This window comes from Anolis carolinensis, unplaced genomic scaffold (assembly GCF_035594765.1).
Source record: "Anolis carolinensis isolate JA03-04 unplaced genomic scaffold, rAnoCar3.1.pri scaffold_10, whole genome shotgun sequence".
Classification (NCBI taxonomy): Eukaryota; Metazoa; Chordata; class Lepidosauria; order Squamata; family Dactyloidae; genus Anolis; species Anolis carolinensis.
Window position 1 is genome coordinate 1,445,369 of NW_026943821.1, and position 18,347 is coordinate 1,463,715.

Genomic DNA, 18,347 nt, shown 5'->3' on the forward strand with positions numbered 1-18,347 from the left:
GCCTTTCTCTTTCCCTTTCGCCAGGCATAAGTTCCAATGAATCATTTGGGCCACATAGTTGTGCCTCTGTTTGTAGTCTGTCTGTGCGATTTTCTTACAGCACCTGAGGAGATGATCCATGGTTTCATCGGTTTCCTTGCACAGTCTGCATATTGGGTCATCAGCTGATTTTTCAATCTTGGCCTGAATTGCCTTTGTCCTGATGTCTTGCTCCTGGGCTGCAAGGATCAGGCCTTCTGTCTCCTTCTTCAGGGTCCCATTCGTGAGCCAGAGCCAGTTATTATTATTATTATTATTATTATTATTATTATTATTATTATTAATTGCCTTTGTCCTGATGTCTCGCTCCTGGGCTGCAAGGATCAGGCCTTCTGTCTCCTTCTTCAGGATCCCATTCGTGAGCCAGAGCCAGGTCTTCTCCTCGTCAGCTTTTCCTTCAATTTTGTCAAGGAACTTTCCATGCAATGTTTTGTTGTGCCAGCTGTCAGCTCGAGTTTGTAGTGCAGTTTTCTTGTACTGTTTTTTTGTCTGCTGTGTTCTTCATTTTGCTTGACATATTCTGCCAGGGCATGTTCTTCTTATTTGACTGCGTATTATTATTATTATTATTATTATTATTATTATTATTATTATTATTGTCTGACATAGTTTTTTCAGCTCCATGTTAGGTAGAAATCCAACATTTTATTTCCTTTTTTATTCAATAATTTTGAAAAAAACAACGACAGTGTTTGCCTGATGGTGAATTCTCCCTATTGTCAGTATTCATATACAGAACCCAAAGTGGAAGACTTCATTGCAAGCTATTAAACAGAAACTGGATGGCCATCTGTTGGGAGTGCTTTTGTTGTGCTGTCCTGCTTGGCAGAAGGGGGTTGGATTAGATGACCTTTGAGGATCCCTTCCAACTATAATACCGTGTTTCCCCGAAAATAAGACATCCCCATAAAATAAGACCTAGGAGGGAGCCGCAGCCGCTGCCGCCGGGGCTCCTTTCTCCTTCCTCGGCTGGTGCTGTGTGAAAGCCTCGCTCATGCTTTCCCCTCTCCCTTCCCTTGCTTCCCTCTTTGGCCGGCACTCGCTCAAGAGAGGGAAGGAAAAAGCGAGAGAAGCAGCTTCTCCTTAAGCTGTGTGCATGAGATCCTTTTCTCCTGCCTTTCTCTTTCCCTTTCGCCAGGCATGCACTCTTCCTGCCTTCTCATTTTCCCACCTCCTCACCTTCCACGTGGCTGCCTTTCCTGCCTCCTTCCTCACTGGATGTGTGCCAGATAGTGTTTGAGAACCAGGTACATTTTTCAAGAAAGGTCTATTATTATTATTTCTACTTTTTGGAAGTGGGTTTTGCACTACAGGTCCCATCAGGCCTTAGCTATGGAATGGTGGGAGTTGCAGGCCAGCAATGTCTACAGCAGAATGAATGCAAAGAATGGCTTCCTCTGGGTCAAAATGAGCCACATATGGAGTGAATGCTTTTTCTTTCTTCCTAAGCCATGACGCCTCCAAAGCATTTACTCCATATGTGGCTCATCTTGACCCAGAGGAAGCCATTCCTTGCATGCATTCTGCTGTAGACATTGCTGGCCTGCAACGCCCACCATTCCATAGCTAAGGCCTGATGGGACTTGTAGTGCAAAACCCACTTTCCATTGACCTTAAAAGAGTGCTCTGACCATCCACCTGAATGCTAAGTGTATGTGTGAGATGGGCAATCTGCAAACCCCACAAGCTGTTTCCTGTGGCCCTCCATGTACCATAGATTGTTGTAGATGGAATAGTGGCAGTAACAAGAAATTCTTGATAGGTTTCACAGTTTGTCTGGTTATGTTAGCTTGTAATGTTCATTTTTTTTTGTTCAACAATAAATGTGAATTCTTCTTCATGAAAAAATAAGACATCCCCTGAAAATAAGACCTAGCACTTCTTTGGGAGCAAAAATTAATATAAGACACTGTCTTATTTTCGGGGAAACAGGGTAGGTTCTTTTTATTGTAGTTTCAGTCTGAGAGGTATAGCAGCATTTTTACAGAACAACAAAGAACAACATTTAGACATACAGACATACAGATTCTATGCAACTACATTGGATTCACAAACAACCTACAGTTACATTGGCTAAGAAACAAACAAGGGGGGGGTTTTACATTTTCATTCATCATTCACACACAACATGCATCCATCTTCATGCACACAAATATTACCATATTCTTTCTCCCTCCTTGGAGAAGCACCTGCTTAGGCCAGACCCAGCTTCCACTGCTGCCTGCCAAAACATAGTTCCAAAACGCCAAAACTTCAAAAAGAACATCTCCAAAAACGCACTCTTTTCTCTCCCCATGAGAAAAAGAGGCCCCAAAAAGTGAACAGAATCCTGCTTTCCCAGAGCAGATCTGCCACTCCCAAGGACACCATCTCCACTGAGCATGGCGGGTGAACAGCGTCGCTGTCTGTCACACCTTCTGGACTGTCATAAGGTCACTTATATAGCAATACTTTGCTGATGATGTTGTCCCAAAGTTGTAAATGAGTGATAGACGTCTTCCATCCTGGAATATCCGCAGTTTCCTGGACCAGATGTTGATTCCTCTTGATTGGTGTTAGCAAACAAGCAAAAGTTCATCAAGTCAGCAAATGTTGACAGATGTTAACAGATGTAAACATTTCTCTTATCAGTCACAGTTCTTATCACAGTTTGCCAGGCAGATCAACTATTTCAGGTCTCATTAGCAGGTTTTAATTACAATTCCTGAGCAGGTAGTTAATGGTTTGCAGGCTTTACAGACTGGTGTCTTCAAATTTCTAGCTCTCTTTCACTCTTCCATTCATACCATCTATATATATAAAAGAGTGATGGCATCACGGCGACCCACAAAACAACAAAACTACAGGCCCCCCAACCTCGAAATTTGACAACACAACCCATCATCCACGCCTCTAGGTTGATACAACAAAAAGAAAAGAAAAATAAAGTCCTAATTAGAGAGAGAGGAATAATTGCTTTTATCGAATTCCTGCCAGTTAGAAGGCTAAGCTCCTCCAACTTGGTCTCCTAGCAACCCAAAAAATAATAATAATAAACACTAAAAATTAATACAATAAAATACTATAATAAAAGAAAATAACTAAAAATAATACAAGAAAATAATAAAATATAATAAATAAAAATATAACTTACAATAAAATTAATTAAAAAATGCAAATAATGTCAAATAAAAATTACACAACAATTTTTAACCAATACCACCACCACTTTGCCACAGCAACGCGTGGCCGGGCACAGCTAGTATCATATATGCATATTCTGGTCACAGGGTGGCAAAATTCTGTCTGCCTACTCTTGAAAATCACCTAGGGCCGGCTCTGGGTACGAATGGTGTTGGGGTTCATCCTTTGAATACCCTAATATCGTTTCCCTCCTGTTTTGGTTTCCAGAGAAACTGGGCTACCAGTTGAGAGGCCGCCTCTCTCCCATAGGCACCGTCGGGGTCGTTGCCGCCTGCTGCGTCGGCCTCAGTTTTTTCATTGGGGTCGTGGTCTTCCAGAGAGGCAATTCTTCTTACAGGTAATGTTTATTCAGGGATAGAAATAATATTTTTCAAATCATCATCATCATTATGTCAAAAAACCCAAATAAGTGGAATTCGGGACTTGCTGAATTTTTTGGCCGATTGCATTTGCTTACACTCGCGATTTTTGTACCTGACTTATCTCTATATCTCTGTTTCTTTATCTATATCAAATCTATATCTATCTACATTATATATCTATATCAGGGGTCCCCAAACTAAGGCCCACGGGCCGGATGCTGCCCTCCAAGGTCATTTACCTGGCCCCTGCCCTCAGTTTTATAATATAATATTTTTATATCATTTTTAATAATATAATATATTGTATATACATATCTACAACACCATAAAACTGCTCACGAGGAAAAGAAGAGGAAGAACAGCCATCAATGGACGGTGAAGCAACAGCTCCCCCTGTGGCCGGAAATCGTGAAGCTGGAAAGATGTTAAAAAATGCCTCTGTGTCTGTCTAAAACTGAATGTTGTTTGTCTATTGGCATTGAATGTTTGCCATATATGTGTTCATTGTAATCCGCCGTGAGTCCCCTTCGGGGTGAGAAGGGCAGAATATAAATACTGTAAATAAATAAATAAATAAATAATGTTATACAATATAATACTAATAATAATACCATATAATAATATTAATTATATGTTATATATTACATATAATATTACAGTATAGTGGTATAGTTCAATGTAGTAATATATAACTACATTGCTAATATTGTGCTATGCTAATAATATAATATATTGTATGTACATAAAGCTAGTCTATAAATATAAAAGGGTAATGAAATTTCGGCCTAGGACAAAACAACAAAACTACACATCCCAGAAACACTAAACTTGGCAGCACAGCCCCTCATCCATGCCTCTACGTTCATACAACAAAAAGAAAAGAAAAATAAAGTCCTAATTAGAGGGAGAGGAATAATTGTTTTTATCCAATTGCTGCCAGTTAGAAGGCTAAGCTCCGCTCACTTGGTCTCCTAGCAACCCACTCAGCCCAGGGGAACCTTTACCTTAACTACCACCAATTCCTCAATACTTTATTTCCCATGCCACCATACTTCGCTACAGCAACGTGTGGCTGGGCACAGCTAGTGATTTATAATAGTCTTTTAGAGTTTATTGAAAAACCGCAAAACAGCGAATCTGCGAAAAGTGAACCGCAAAGTAGTGAGGGCAGACTGTGTGTGTCTGTGTGTATATGTGTGTGTGTGTGTGTATACACACACTAGCTGTGCCCGGCCACGTGTTGCTGTGGTGAAGTCTGGTGGTATGGGAAATAAAGTATTGAGGAGTTGGTGGTAGTTAAGGTAAAGGGTAAACGTTTCGCCCTGACATTAAGTCCAGTCATCTCTAACTCCAGGGGTTGGTGCTTATCTCTATTTCTAAGCCAAAGAGCCGGCGTTGTCCGTAGACACCTCCAAGGTTGCCACGGCATCGTGAGAGTTGTAGTTTCCCAAGGTCCGGAGCCTTCCCAGCCTTGAGTGCAAACTACAACTCCCATGGCTGTTCAAGTGGTCTCGGATGGCATCAATTCTCCCATGTAGATGCACCTTGTGATCTTTATTATGTGTTATGTGTATCCCCAAAAAACACAATCCTAACTTTTCCTCCTTGTTTCCTTAGTGGTGATCAAATGCTCTCGGGCTCCCCTAGTACTACTGGAACCAGGTACGTTGCTAAGTTACTTTCTGCACAATTATTTATTTTATTTATTTCCAATATTTCTATCCCGCCCTTCTCACCCGAAGGGACTCAGGGCGGCGTACAATTAGCAACAATTCGATGCCGACACATCATTAAAACAACAACATATAAAAATGTATTACAACCAGTTAAATACTGTATAAAATATAAAACATAAAACATATGCTTAAAATCCGTTCGTCCAATATCCTCCTACTTTATCCATAGAACAGTCTGGGTCGTCTTTATCATTTATTCGTTAAAAGCCTGGGCACATAGCCATGTTTTTAAGGCAAGTTACTCAAAAATTAGGAAGAAAACACTGGGCCGTCTCTCACTGTCGTTTAAAGTTACTTTCTATAGAAGTTACAAAAAATTAGAGAGAAAACTCTGGGCCATCTCTCACAGCCATTTAACAGCCTTATTTAATACTAGCTGTACCCGGCCACGCATTGCTGTGGCCTAGTTTGGTTCAATGGGAAAGAAAGATTAGAGAAAGTGCAGGTTTCAGATATATGAGATTTCATGATGCTTGTGGGTAGGCAATATTTGTGGTTGTTCCATTGTATGTGCAGATATAGAGATTGTGTGGTTTGGCGACTCTGAAGCACGCAACATATTATTGTCCATGGGAGAAGTCATCCATGGTTTTCCCTGTCTCAGGTGTGACAGGTGTGTAATAGTTGGTATGTGAATACCTTAAAACACTCTAAGAAAGAAATGAGGTCCCGAGAGTTTGAACTCACAAGTACTAGAACTCTCAAGTACCTTAAAACATTCGCCAGTTTGAATACTACATTGTATCCAAGTTTTGTAGCAATCGGTAAAGCAGTTTAGGAGATATGAGGTCCCTCACAAATGGACATTACATTTTTATTTACCGTATTTTTCGCTTTATAAGACGCACTTCCCCCCCCCCCCCCAAAAAAAAAATAGAGGGGAAAAGTCAGTGTGTCTTATAAACGCAATATGACCTCACGTAGCGTACCTGGATTTCAGTAAGGCCTTCGACAAAGTCCCCCACGACCTTCTGGCAAACAAACTAGTAAAATGTGGGCTAGTCAAAACTACGGTGAGGTGGATCTGTAATTGGCTAAGCGAACGAACCCAAAGGGTGATTCTCACCAATGCGTCGTCTTCATCATGGAAAGAAGTGACAAGTGGAGTGCCACAAGCAGGGCTCCGTCCTGGGCCCGGTTCTGTTCAACATCTTTATTAACGACTTAGACGAAGGGTTAGAAGGCACGATCATCAAGTTTGCAGACGACACCAAACTGGGAGGGATAGCTAACACTCCAGAAGACAGGAGCAGAATTCAAAACGATCTTGACAGACTAGAGAGATGGGCCAAAACTAACAAAATGAAGTTCAACAGGGACAAATGCAAGAGACTTCACTTCAGCAGAAAAAATGGAAATCAAAGATACAGAATGGGGGACGATGCCTGGCTTGACAGCAGTGTGTGCGAAAAAGACCTTGGAGTCCTCGTGGGGAGGAAGGGGAACATGAGCCAGGAATGTGATGCGGCAGCTAAAAAAGCCAATGGGATTCTGGCCTCATCAATAGGGGAATAGCGTCTAGATCCAGGGAAGTTATGCTCCCCTCTATTCTGCCTTGGTCAGACCACACCTGGAATCATACTGTGTCCAATTTTGGGCACCACAGTTGAAGGGAGATGTTGACAAGCTGGAAAGCGTCCAGAGGAGGGCGACTAAAATGATGAAGGGTCTGGAGAACAAGCCCTATGAGGAGCGGCTTAAAGAGCTGGGCATGTTTAGCCTGCAGAAGAGAAGGCTGAGAGGAGACATGATAGCCATGTACAAATATGTGAAGGGAAGTCATAGGGAAGAGGGAGGGAGCTTGTTTTCTGCTGCCCTGCAGACTAGGACGCAAGGGAACAAGGGCTTCAAACTACAGGAAAGGAAGGAGATTCCGCCTGAACATCAGGAAGAACTTCCTCGCTGTGAGAAGGGCTGTTCGACAGTGGAACTCTCTTCCCCGGACTGTGGTGGAGGCTCCTTCCTTGGAGGCTTTTAAGCAGAGGCTGGATGGCCATCTGTCGGGGGTGCTTTGAATGCGATTTCCTGCTTCTTAGCAGGGGGTTGGACTAGATGGCCCATGTGGTCTCTTCCAACTCTACTATTCTATGATTCTACGTGGGCGGAGCTAGAGGGGTTGTGTGGTTACCTGGGTGATGTGGGGAGCGCGATCTCGCCGCCGCCGATGACAGTGTTGAAGAGCAGCAGCAGTAGCAGCAGCGCGATCCTGCTCGCCGGCCACCACTGTCACCACACGCCAACCTCTCCCCGCCCTGCCTGGCCGCCCGGGCGGGGCCCCCGAAGAGGAAGGCGGGGAGGAAGAGGAAGAGGAAGGGTGTAAAGATGTCATGATCATTGTGTTTTATTCATGATTGCTATGTTTAGGTTGACTGTTTAAGGTTATATATTTCAGCTATTCTTATACAGAAGCTGGGAGCCTCTAAGGCATGGCCAGGAAAAGGGGCGTGGCTTCACCTTGCTGGTGGAAGCCTTAGAATTCAAAATTTAGCAGTTGGAATTTGGCAGTTGGAGTTTGTCAGTTGAGCAGAGCAGTTGGTTCTGTTCAGTGAGAAAGGAGTGTGATCGAAAAAAGGAGATTGTGGGAGGAAGTTGAGCAGCTAGAGAGTTTTAGCGGAGAAGGGCTAAAATTAAAGTTGCTGAGCCTTTAGTAGAGATAACTAAAGAGCTGAGGTTACATCCCTAAGTCAAGGAGGACTAGGGTTAACCAGTTAAACTCCCCAGTCCGAGTTTGATCGGGTACAGATCAACTAAGTTAAAGAAGGACAGTATTCCTAACTGAAAGAAACAAGTCATATAAGGCTGATACCATACTAAGCTCAGTGAAACTATTGAGAAATCTTGCAACACTTACTGTACAGAAGTAACATCGTTCACCTCAAGTTATAACATTCTTGCAACCATCAAGCTATGTGCTATAAATAAACAAGTTACTGTTTCTTCAAATGTTGCTTATTATTTGAGCAAAGCATCTTTCAAAGGTGGTGGCAGCGACAACATTCAAAAGTGAAATACATAGAGGTAGAAGGTGAATCCTTCGCATTTTGGTGGCAGTGGTGGGATCCAAAAAGATTCCATCCCTGTCATCACATCAAGTCTTCACATAAATTGGTGGCAGCGGTGGGATCTGAAGGGATTCCATTCTCTGCCACATCAAGTCTTCATAAATTGGTGGCAGCGGTGGGATCCAAAAAGATTCCATCCCTGTCATCACATCAAGTCTTCACAAAGGGGAAGCGGAGGGGGTCTCTGTGGGGCAGCTGCCGCTCCATGGCTGCTTCCAGGAGGGAGGAGGGCTTCTGGGCCGCCCCCTCCCCTCTCCCCATCCCGGCCAATCTTCCTCCTCCTCCCCAGTGACCTCATTGCTTCCTCGGGTCGCCTCCCTGGAAAAGCCTTGGCTGCCTTTCCTGCGGCCTGGACCGCATCTCTCCAGATGGGGAAGAGGTCTATAGATTTCCTCTCCTCTTCCTCTTCTGCTTCCTCTTTTTCTTCTCCTTCTTCTACTTTTTCATCTTCCTTCTTCTTTCCCTCCTTCCTCTTCCTCTCCTTCGTCTCTTCCCGTTCTTCCTCTCCTTCTCGTCACCTCCTCCTCATTCTTCCTTTCCTCCTCCTCCCTCTTCTCCTCATTCTTCCTCTTCTCCTTCCACTTATCTTTTCTTGTTTCCTCCTCTCCTCCTCCTTCTTTATCTCCTCCTCTTCTTCTCCTTTATCCCCACCTTCTTCCTCTTCTTCATCGCCTCCTCCTCCTCTTCTCCCCATTCTTCCTCTTATCCTGCCTCTTCTTCATCGCCTCCTCCTCCTCTCATTCTTCTTCTTCCTCTTCTCCTTTGCCTCCTTCTCCTTTTCTTATTCTCTTCCCTCTTCTTCTTCTCCTTATCTTTCCTCTTCTTGTTTCCTCCTCCTTCTGTCTCCTCTTCCTCCCCTCCTCCTTCTTTTCTTACTCTCCTTCCTCTTCTTCATCGCCTTTCTCATCTTCTCCTTCTTTCTCTACTCCTTTGTCTCCTCCTCTGAAAACTAGGTGCGTCTTATCATCAGGTGCGTCTTATAAAGCGAAAAATACGGTATATAGATTGGAGGGGATTTCTTTTTTACAAGTCTTGCATTTCGGTTCAATGATCAATGACATGCATCTATTGGGATCTCATTGGGCTTGGAGTCTCTTTGAGTGTATTGTGATTCTGGGAGGATGGGGATGCTGGGACTTGAAGTTTCTTTCCCATATTTCCCTTCTTCTTCCTACAGAATCGGGAGTCCGTATCGACTCAGTATCCACGACGCCAACCAGCCGCAACCTGCGTGAGTAACATCTCGTATACGGAGCCACTTTCTTCCTTCTCCTCTTGTGTTGGACTGTGTGTCCCTACAAAGTCAAAGAGGTATTTTGGAAAGTTCCTCTCTCCCACCAAAAAATAATACTTTCATGTTTCGAGTGATTCTGACTCATCCCATATATCTATCTCCCAGAATGAGGAATGATGGGATTTGTAGTCTGGAATCACATGGATGACATCCCTAATAATTTAGAGGAGAACCATCATCTTAGAAGCCTCAAGAAGAGGTCTTCTCTACCTATCACCACCACCTTTAATAATAATAATAATAATAATAATAATAATAATAATAATAATAACAGCAACAACAACAACACAGTCCTAAACACTTGCGAAGTGTTCGACTTGTGATTTTGTGATACGAAATCCAGCATATCTATCTTGTTTGCTGTGTCATACAATACAATAATAATAATAACAACAACAACAACAACAACAACAACAACACAGTCCTAAACGCTTGGGAAGTGTTCGACTTGTGATTTTGTGATACGAAATCCAGCATGTCTATCTTGTTTGCTGTGTCATACAATAAAATAATAATAATAATAATAATAATAATAATAATAATAATAATAATAATAACAACAACAACACAGTCCTAAACGCTTGGGAAGTGTTTGACTTGTGATTTTGTGATACGAAATCCAGCATGTCTATCTTGTTTGCTGTGTCATAATAATAATAATAATAATAATAATAATAATAATAATAATAATAATACATCACACAGTCCTAGACACTTGGGAAGTGTTCGACTTGTGATTTTGTGATACGAAATCCAGCATGTCTATCTTGTTTGCTGTGTAATAATAATAATAATAATAATAATAATAATAATAATAATAATAATACATCACACAGTCCTAGACACTTGGGAAGTGTTCGACTTGTGATTTTGTGATACGAAATCCAGCATGTCTATCTTGTTTGCTGTGTCATACAATAAAATAATAATAACAATAATAATAATAATAATAATAACAACAACAACACAGAACTAAACGCTTGGGAAGTGTTCGACTTGTGATTTTGTGATACGAAATCCAGCATATCTATTTTGTTTGCTGTGTCATACAATAAAATAATAATAATAATAATAATAATAATAATAATAATAATAATAGTTTATTTATCTCAAGGCGTACTATTAAGATACTCTTCCAAATATACACAGGTAAAATACAGATTAAAATTCACCAATAAAATGCAAGGATGCTTCCTCAAAAATTGAACCATGCATCATCATCATCATCATTATTATTATTATTATTATTATTAAAGTATTATTACATTATATTAATTTTAATATATTATTATACTAAATTATTATTAAATTATATAAAATTAAATTATATAAAATTATTATTATTATTATTATTATTATTAATAATAATAATAATAATAATAATAATAATAATAATAATAAATATCTTGCTTCTTCTCTCCAAAACACTCAAAGCAGCTTATGGTAAAACCGATACAATACCATACCAATATTGAAATAGAATTAAACATGAACGGCATTAAAAAATAAACATTAAAACCCTTAGCACTAATTGAAAATGTAGATCATGAATGCTCCAAATTACAGGTTCCATTTCCATAATAATAATAATAATAATAATAATAATAATAATAATAATAATAATAATAACAACAACAACAACAAAACAACAACAATAACAAAAAATAAAGTAATGTAGTAATACATTAATATAATTTAATAATAATACAATAACAGAATATAATATAATATAATAATATATTATTACTACCCTGTTTCCCCGAAAATAAGACAGTGTCTTATATTAATTTTTGCTCCCAAAGTTGCGCTAGGTCTTATTTTCAGGGGATGTCTTATTTTTCCATGAAGACGAATTTACATTTATTGTTGAACAAAAAAGGAACATTTATTATATACTGTACATTAGTTGTCATCACAAACCAGCATAACCAGAATCCTATCAATAATTTCTTGTTACTACCACTATTTCCATGTACAGCAATCTATGATACATATATTTACCGATCCCGCATGCTCTGGTGTTCTGTTCATTGGGCATGCTTCCAAACAATAACTTTACTAGGTCTTACTTTCGGGGGAGGCCTTATATTTAGCAATTCAGCAAAACTTCTACTAGGTCTTATTTTATGAGGATGTCTTATTTTCAGGGAAACAGGGTAGCTGTGCCCGGCTACGTGTTGCTATGGCTTATGGGAATCATTTGCTGGCCAGGTGGAATAGCAGTGAATAGCCTCAAAGCCTCAAAGCCTGCCCGTTTTCTTCTTTTGGGAATCCTTGTTTGGTGAGCTAGAACAGTACTACTACTAGTAGTAGTAATGGTTCTATTTTTGAGGAAAGGTCTTTGCATTTTTTCGGTGAATTTTAATCTGCTTTTTACCTGTGTATATTGCTGTATAGAAATGTAGATCGTGGATGCTCCAGATCACAGGTTCCATTGTCATATTATTTTGATCTCTTGCGACTTTGATCATGGAAGAGTTTCTCCATCGCTTCTCTCCAGATGTGGAGGGATGCATATTGAAGACGCCATGTAGGTCAGTTTCCCATTCCCAGAGGGTTCTAATCCGGTCCTTTTTTCGTTCTAGGTAGAAGAAGAAGATGCCAACGAAGAAGATGAGAACTTCCTAGTCCAGAATATCCTCAGTCTCCCCGTCTGGAGGCTCGAGCCACGCAGCCTCTGCTTTCCTCAAAAAAGATGGAAATTGTGATCAATACTGAGGACATTTTGGTCTCTCAAGACCCCCCTCCCTTTGCCCCCATATTCTGGACCCCTGAAGCCAAGGGAACCATCGTGTCTGACATTAAAAGACTCCAGTGCCCATCCAGAGGGTCCTGTCCATTATTATTATTATTATTATTATTATTATTATTATTATTATTATTACTAATATCCCACTTTTCTCTCCAAAGTGGAGCTTGCCACCTAGTGGCTATTTTAGGCATTGATATTTATTTTTTTCGTGTCAGGAGCAACCGGAGTTGCTTCTGGAGTGAGAGAATTGGCTGTCTGCAAGGATGTTGCCCAGGGGACGCCTGGATGTTTTGATGTTTTTACCATCCTTGTGGGAGGCTTTTCTCATGTCCCAGGCATTGATATGAACCCATGATTTAAAAAGGAGAGCCAATAGACCAGGCATGGGCAAACTTTGGCCCTCCAGGTGTTTTGGATGACAACTCCCACAATTCCTTACAGCCTGCCAGCTGTTAGGAATTGCGGGAGTTTGTAGTCCAAAACACCTAGAAGGCCGAAGTTTACCCACATCTGCAGTAGACTATATTTTGCCACTTTTGGGCTGCAAACTAAGCTGGTCAGCATGGAAGGAAAAATGCAGAAGATGCTTTACACCCCTGCAGCACCAAACATGCAACCAGGATTAAATTCTTTACGTCAGTTATTCCCAAAGTGGGCACTACCGCCCCCTGGTGGGCGCTGCAGTGATCCAGGGGGGCGGTGATGGCACCTATTAGGACACGGGGGCGGGGCCAGGGGAGGGGCGGGGCCTCTTCCCAAGTGCTGGAGACAGGGCTGAGCAAATGAGTCACCTGTTAGGACCCAAGGGGCGGAGCTAGAAGGGTGGGTGTGGCTTCTTCCCAAGAGCCCGACAGGGCTGAGCCTCTATACCTCTCCTGAGAGGCCTTTTAGGACTAAAGGGCGGGGCTGGGGAGGGGGCGGAGCCTCTTCCCAAGAGCCTGAGACAGGGCTGAGAATCTATACCTCTCCTGAGGCGCTTGTTGGGACACAGAGGGCGGAGCTAGGGAAGGGGGCGGGGCCTCCTTCCAAGAGCCCGAGACAGGGCTGAGACTCTATATTTCTCCTGAGAGGCCTTTTAGGACTAAAAGGGTGGGGCTAGGGGCAGGGGCGGGGCCTCTTCCCAAGAGCCTCTTTATACCTCCCCTGAGGCGCTTGTTATTTATTTATTTATTTACAGTATTTATATTCCGCCCTTCTTTCTCACCCCGAAGGAGACTCAGGGCGGATTACAATGAACACACATATGGCAAACATTCAATGCCAATAGACAAACAACATTCAGTTTTAGACAGACACAGAGGCATTTTTAAACATCTTTCCAGCTTCACGATTTCCGGCCACAGGGGGAGCTGTTGCTTCACGGTCCATTGGTGGCTGTTCTTCCTCATTCTTTTCCTCGTGAGCAGTTTTTATGGTGTTATAGATTAGTTAAATTAGCCTCCCGCATAAAGCGTCCCTAAATTTTCCCTACTTGACAGATGCAACTGTCTTTCGGGGCTGCTAGGTCAACAGCAAGCCGGGGCTATTTTTTTTATTTATTTTTATTTATTTTTTTATGGTCGGAGGCTTAACCCGACCCGGGCTTCGAACTCATGACCTCTCGGTCAGTAGTGATTTATAGCAGCTAGTTATTAGCCAGCTGCGCCACAGCCCGGCCCTTGTTAGAACACAGGGGCGGGGTATAGAGGCCCCTCCCCCTCCTCTAGCCCCGCCCCCTGTGTCCAGGACAGGGATAGAAGCTCAGCCCTGCCTCAGAGCTCGTAACTCCGCCCATCCCAGTCCTGGCCACCCATTTGTGGCCCCGCCCACCTCCCCTCCCAGCCCTGCATCTTGGACTAGGGGAGAGGCCCAGCCCCGCCCTCTTGAGCAAGAGCCACGCCCACAACTCTAAGCCACACCCCCTTTCCAGGAAGCTCTGAGTAATATTTTTTCTGGAAAGCGGGCGGTTGGCCAAATAAGTTTGGGAACCACTGGTGTAGGGCATGGACCATTTCCTGAACCCATGGGGCTTAGCTGAGGCCAAGTTCTAACCCTCCCATAGTTTTCTCTTAAATTCTATGCTCCCCTTATTCATGCTGCTACCCCAGATCTGCTCCAATGCAGTTTTATCACTGAGACTATGGGTTCTCCAAATTGAAATTAATATACCTTCAAACGCTAAAAAAAAAAAAAAAGTAATCCCCAACTGAAACCTATTTGGGGGCCAACTCCAGCCCCCAAACCAGCTCCATCTGGTCTTTTAAACTCCTAAAGAAGGCTGAGTCCATGGGCCAAAAATATAGGGGAAACGATTAAATTAGAAGAATGGGAAAAAAAACATGGAACCAAAGACTCAAATATACTTATGCAGCAGATTTGAAAGAAAATTGGATTAAATTATTTTACAGGTGGTACTTAACACCTCAAAAATTATCCAATTATTATAAAGAAATGTCAAATAAATGCTGGAAGTACGGAGATCAAATTGGGACTTTTTTCCACTGCTGGTGGTCCTGTAATAAAATTAAAGTGTTCTGGAAAGAAATACACACTAAAATTCAGAAGATGTTACAAATTAGAATAAATATGGACCCCAAAATTATGTTATTAGGAATGTTAGATATAGAGAAAGATAAAAACTAAGAAGCACTATTTAACTATTTAATTACCGCCACATGAATGACGGTAGCCAAGTCTTGGAGAAATAAAGAAATTCCGGAATTGAAGTGCTGGATTTATAAGATCCTAGAAATAATGGACAAATTGACGTAGCTGCTAGCGAACAATCAAGGTCGTCCAAGAAAACAAACAGACTGGGAAATGATTAAAAAAAATTAAAAAAGGGAAAAAATGAAGATTTTAATTTGAGATCTAAGAATACTAGATTAAGTACTAAACCTCACAACAGGAGAAAATGAATGATGGGTGCTACCAGGATGAATCTAACTTATGAAAGGGGGTGGGGGGTGGAAATGAGACTCAAGGACACCATGCAATAGTTGGAAGTTTATTTTATACTAGCTTGGAGACCCGGCGATGCCCGGGTCATTTGAGAAAGGCCTTGTTTGCCTGTGTTCCAAGTGTAGCCTATATCCAATGTCAGCTGGGTTCAGTGGGCGTGGGTGAGCTCCAACTGCCATATGCAAGTCCCATCGTCCAGTGTCCACCCCCCTCCAAACAGAGCCAGTATGTAGAATAGGTCATGGGGGCTCCATGTACCATGTTTGGTCTTGATCAGTCATTTGTGTGGGTCGCGGTGCTCTCAGGAAGTGAGTGAAGGTATTGGAAGTCCCATCGTCCATGGTCCATCGTCCTCCAAACTGCACCTGGGTGTAGAGTGAGTCCTGGGTGTTCTCTGTTTGAAGTTTGGTCTTGATGAGACATTGATGGGGGTGACAGTGGTCTCAGGAAGTGAATGAATATACTGCAAGTCCCATCATCCAAGGTCCAAGCTCTTTCAAATCTCACCAAGATGTAGAGTGGGCCATGGTGGCTCTATGTGCCAAGTTTGGTCTTGATCAGTCATTGGTGGGGGTCACAGTAGTCCCAGGAAGTAAGTGAAGATAGTGTAAGTCCCCTCATCCACGGTCCCTCTTCTCCCAAACTGCACCAGGATGTAAAGTGGGCTACCCTGCACTTGCGTGTCAAGTTTGATACAGTTTTATCATTCATGGGCATCACAGTGGTTTGTGGGAGGTGAATTGGATGAATGTACTGCAAATCCCATAATCCTTGGTCCATCCTCCGTCAAACTGCTGCAGCATGTGAAGTGTGTCATTTGGGATCTGTGTGCCTGGTTTGGTTCAGTTGTGTGATTTGTGGCAGTTGCTGTGGTCTCAAGAAGTGAGGGAAAGTACTGCAAATTCCATCATCCTTGGTCCATCCTGCCCCAATATACATCAGGATGTAAAGGGGTCCACAGGAGTTCTGTGTGCCAAGTTTGGTCCATTTCTATCATTGGTGGGCATTGCAGTAGTCTGTGGGAGTTAAAGTGTTTGAAAGTACTGCAAATCCCATCATCTGTGGTCCATCCTCCCCCAAATGGCAGCAGGTCATAAAGTGCATCGTGGGGATGAAGTGTGCCAAGTTTGGTCCATTTCTATCCTTGATGGGCATTGCAGTAGTCTGTGGGAGTTAAAGTGTTTGAAAGTACTGCAAATCCCATCATCTGTGGTCCATCCTCCCCCAAATGGCAGCAGGTCATAAAGTGCATCGTGGGGATGAAGTGTGCCAAGTTTGGTCCATTTCTATCCTTGATGGGCATTGCAGTAGTCTGTGGGAGTTAAAGTGTTTGAAAGTACTGCAAATCCCATCATCTGTGGTCCATCCTCCCCCAAATGGCAGCAGGTCATAAAGTGCATCGTGGGGATGAAGTGTCCCAAGTTTGGTCCATTTCTATCCTTGATGGGCATTGCAGTAGTCTGTGGGAGTTAAAGTGTTTGAAAGTACTGCAAATCCCATCATCTGTGGTCCATCCTCCCCCAAATGGCAGCAGGTCATAAAGTGCATCGTGGGGATGAAGTGTGCCAAGTTTGGTCCATTTCTATCATTGGTGGGCATTGCAGTAGTCTGTGGGAGTTAAAGTGTTTGAAAGTACTGCAAATCCCATCATCTGTGGTCCATCCTCCCCCAAATGGCAGCAGGTCATAAAGTGCATCGTGGGGATGAAGTGTGCCAAGTTTGGTCCATTTCTATCCTTGATGGGCATTGCAGTAGTCTGTGGGAGTTAAAGTGTTTGAAAGTACTGCAAATCCCATCATCTGTGGTCCATCCTCCCCCAAATGGCAGCAGGTCATAAAGTGCATCGTGGGGATGAAGTGTGCCAAGTTTGGTCCATTTCTATCCTTGATGGGCATTGCAGTAGTCTGTGGGAGTTAAAGTGTTTGAAAGTACTGCAAATCCCATCATCTGTGGTCCATCCTCCCCCAAATGGCAGCAGGTCATAAAGTGCATCGTGGGGATGAAGTGTCCCAAGTTTGGTCCATTTCTATCCTTGATGGGCATTGCAGTAGTCTGTGGGAGTTAAAGTGTTTGAAAGTACTGCAAATCCCATCATCTGTGGTCCATCCTCCCCCAAATGGCAGCAGGTCATAAAGTGCATCGTGGGGATGAAGTGTGCCAAGTTTGGTCCATTTCTATCCTTGATGGGCATTGCAGTAGTCTGTGGGAGTTAAAGTGTTTGAAAGTACTGCAAATCCCATCATTTGTGGTCCATCCTCCCCCAAATGGCAGCAGGTCATAAAGTGCATCGTGGGGATGAAGTGTGCCAAGTTTGGTCCATTTCTATCCTTGATGGGCATTGCAGTAGTCTGTGGGAGTTAAAGTGTTTGAAAGTACTGCAAATCCCATCATCTGTGGTCCATCCTCCCCCAAATGGCAGCAGGTCATAAAGTGCATCGTGGGGATGAAGTGTCCCAAGTTTGGTCCATTTCTATCCTTGATGGGCATTGCAGTAGTCTGTGGGAGTTAAAGTGTTTGAAAGTACTGCAAATCCCATCATCTGTGGTCCATCCTCCCCCAAATGGCAGCAGGTCATAAAGTGCATCGTGGGGATGAAGTGTGCCAAGTTTGGTCCATTTCTATCCTTGATGGGCATTGCAGTAGTCTGTGGGAGTTAAAGTGTTTGAAAGTACTGCAAATCCCATCATCTGTGGTCCATCCTCCCCCAAATGGCAGCAGGTCATAAAGTGCATCGTGGGGATGAAGTGTCCCAAGTTTGGTCCATTTCTATCCTTGATGGGCATTGCAGTAGTCTGTGGGAGTTAAAGTGTTTGAAAGTACTGCAAATCCCATCATCTGTGGTCCATCCTCCCCCAAATGGCAGCAGGTCATAAAGTGCATCGTGGGGATGAAGTGTGCCAAGTTTGGTGCAGATCCGTCATTCCTGTTGGTCTCAGTGGCCTGGGATAGTGGCGGCCAATCAAAACGCGAGCACATATT

At 42.7% G+C, this 18,347-nt stretch overlaps 1 protein-coding gene across 3 annotated transcripts in view; it reads left to right on the top strand.

Annotated features, from left to right (window-relative positions):
* LOC134293788 (pregnancy-specific glycoprotein 22-like) overlaps positions 1-12,497 on the top strand; it is a 17,814-nt gene extending 5,317 nt beyond the window's left edge. Inside the window, exons 3-6 of one of the 3 annotated variants that reach the window (XR_010000748.1) lie at positions 3,430-3,559; positions 5,202-5,246; positions 9,560-9,693; positions 12,262-12,497. Coding sequence is in view for 2 of the 3 variants with exons in the window: in XM_062962478.1 (XP_062818548.1) it covers positions 3,430-3,559; positions 5,202-5,246; positions 9,560-9,613; positions 12,262-12,265 (233 nt within the window). In the remaining variant the exon portion in view is untranslated. Of the gene's footprint in view, positions 1-1,177; positions 1,287-3,429; positions 3,560-5,201; positions 5,247-9,559; positions 9,694-12,261 lie in introns of those variants that run through there. The other 2 variants (XM_062962478.1, XM_062962479.1) reach the window with 2 other exon arrangements.
* Positions 12,498-18,347: the final 5,850 nt, after the last annotated feature.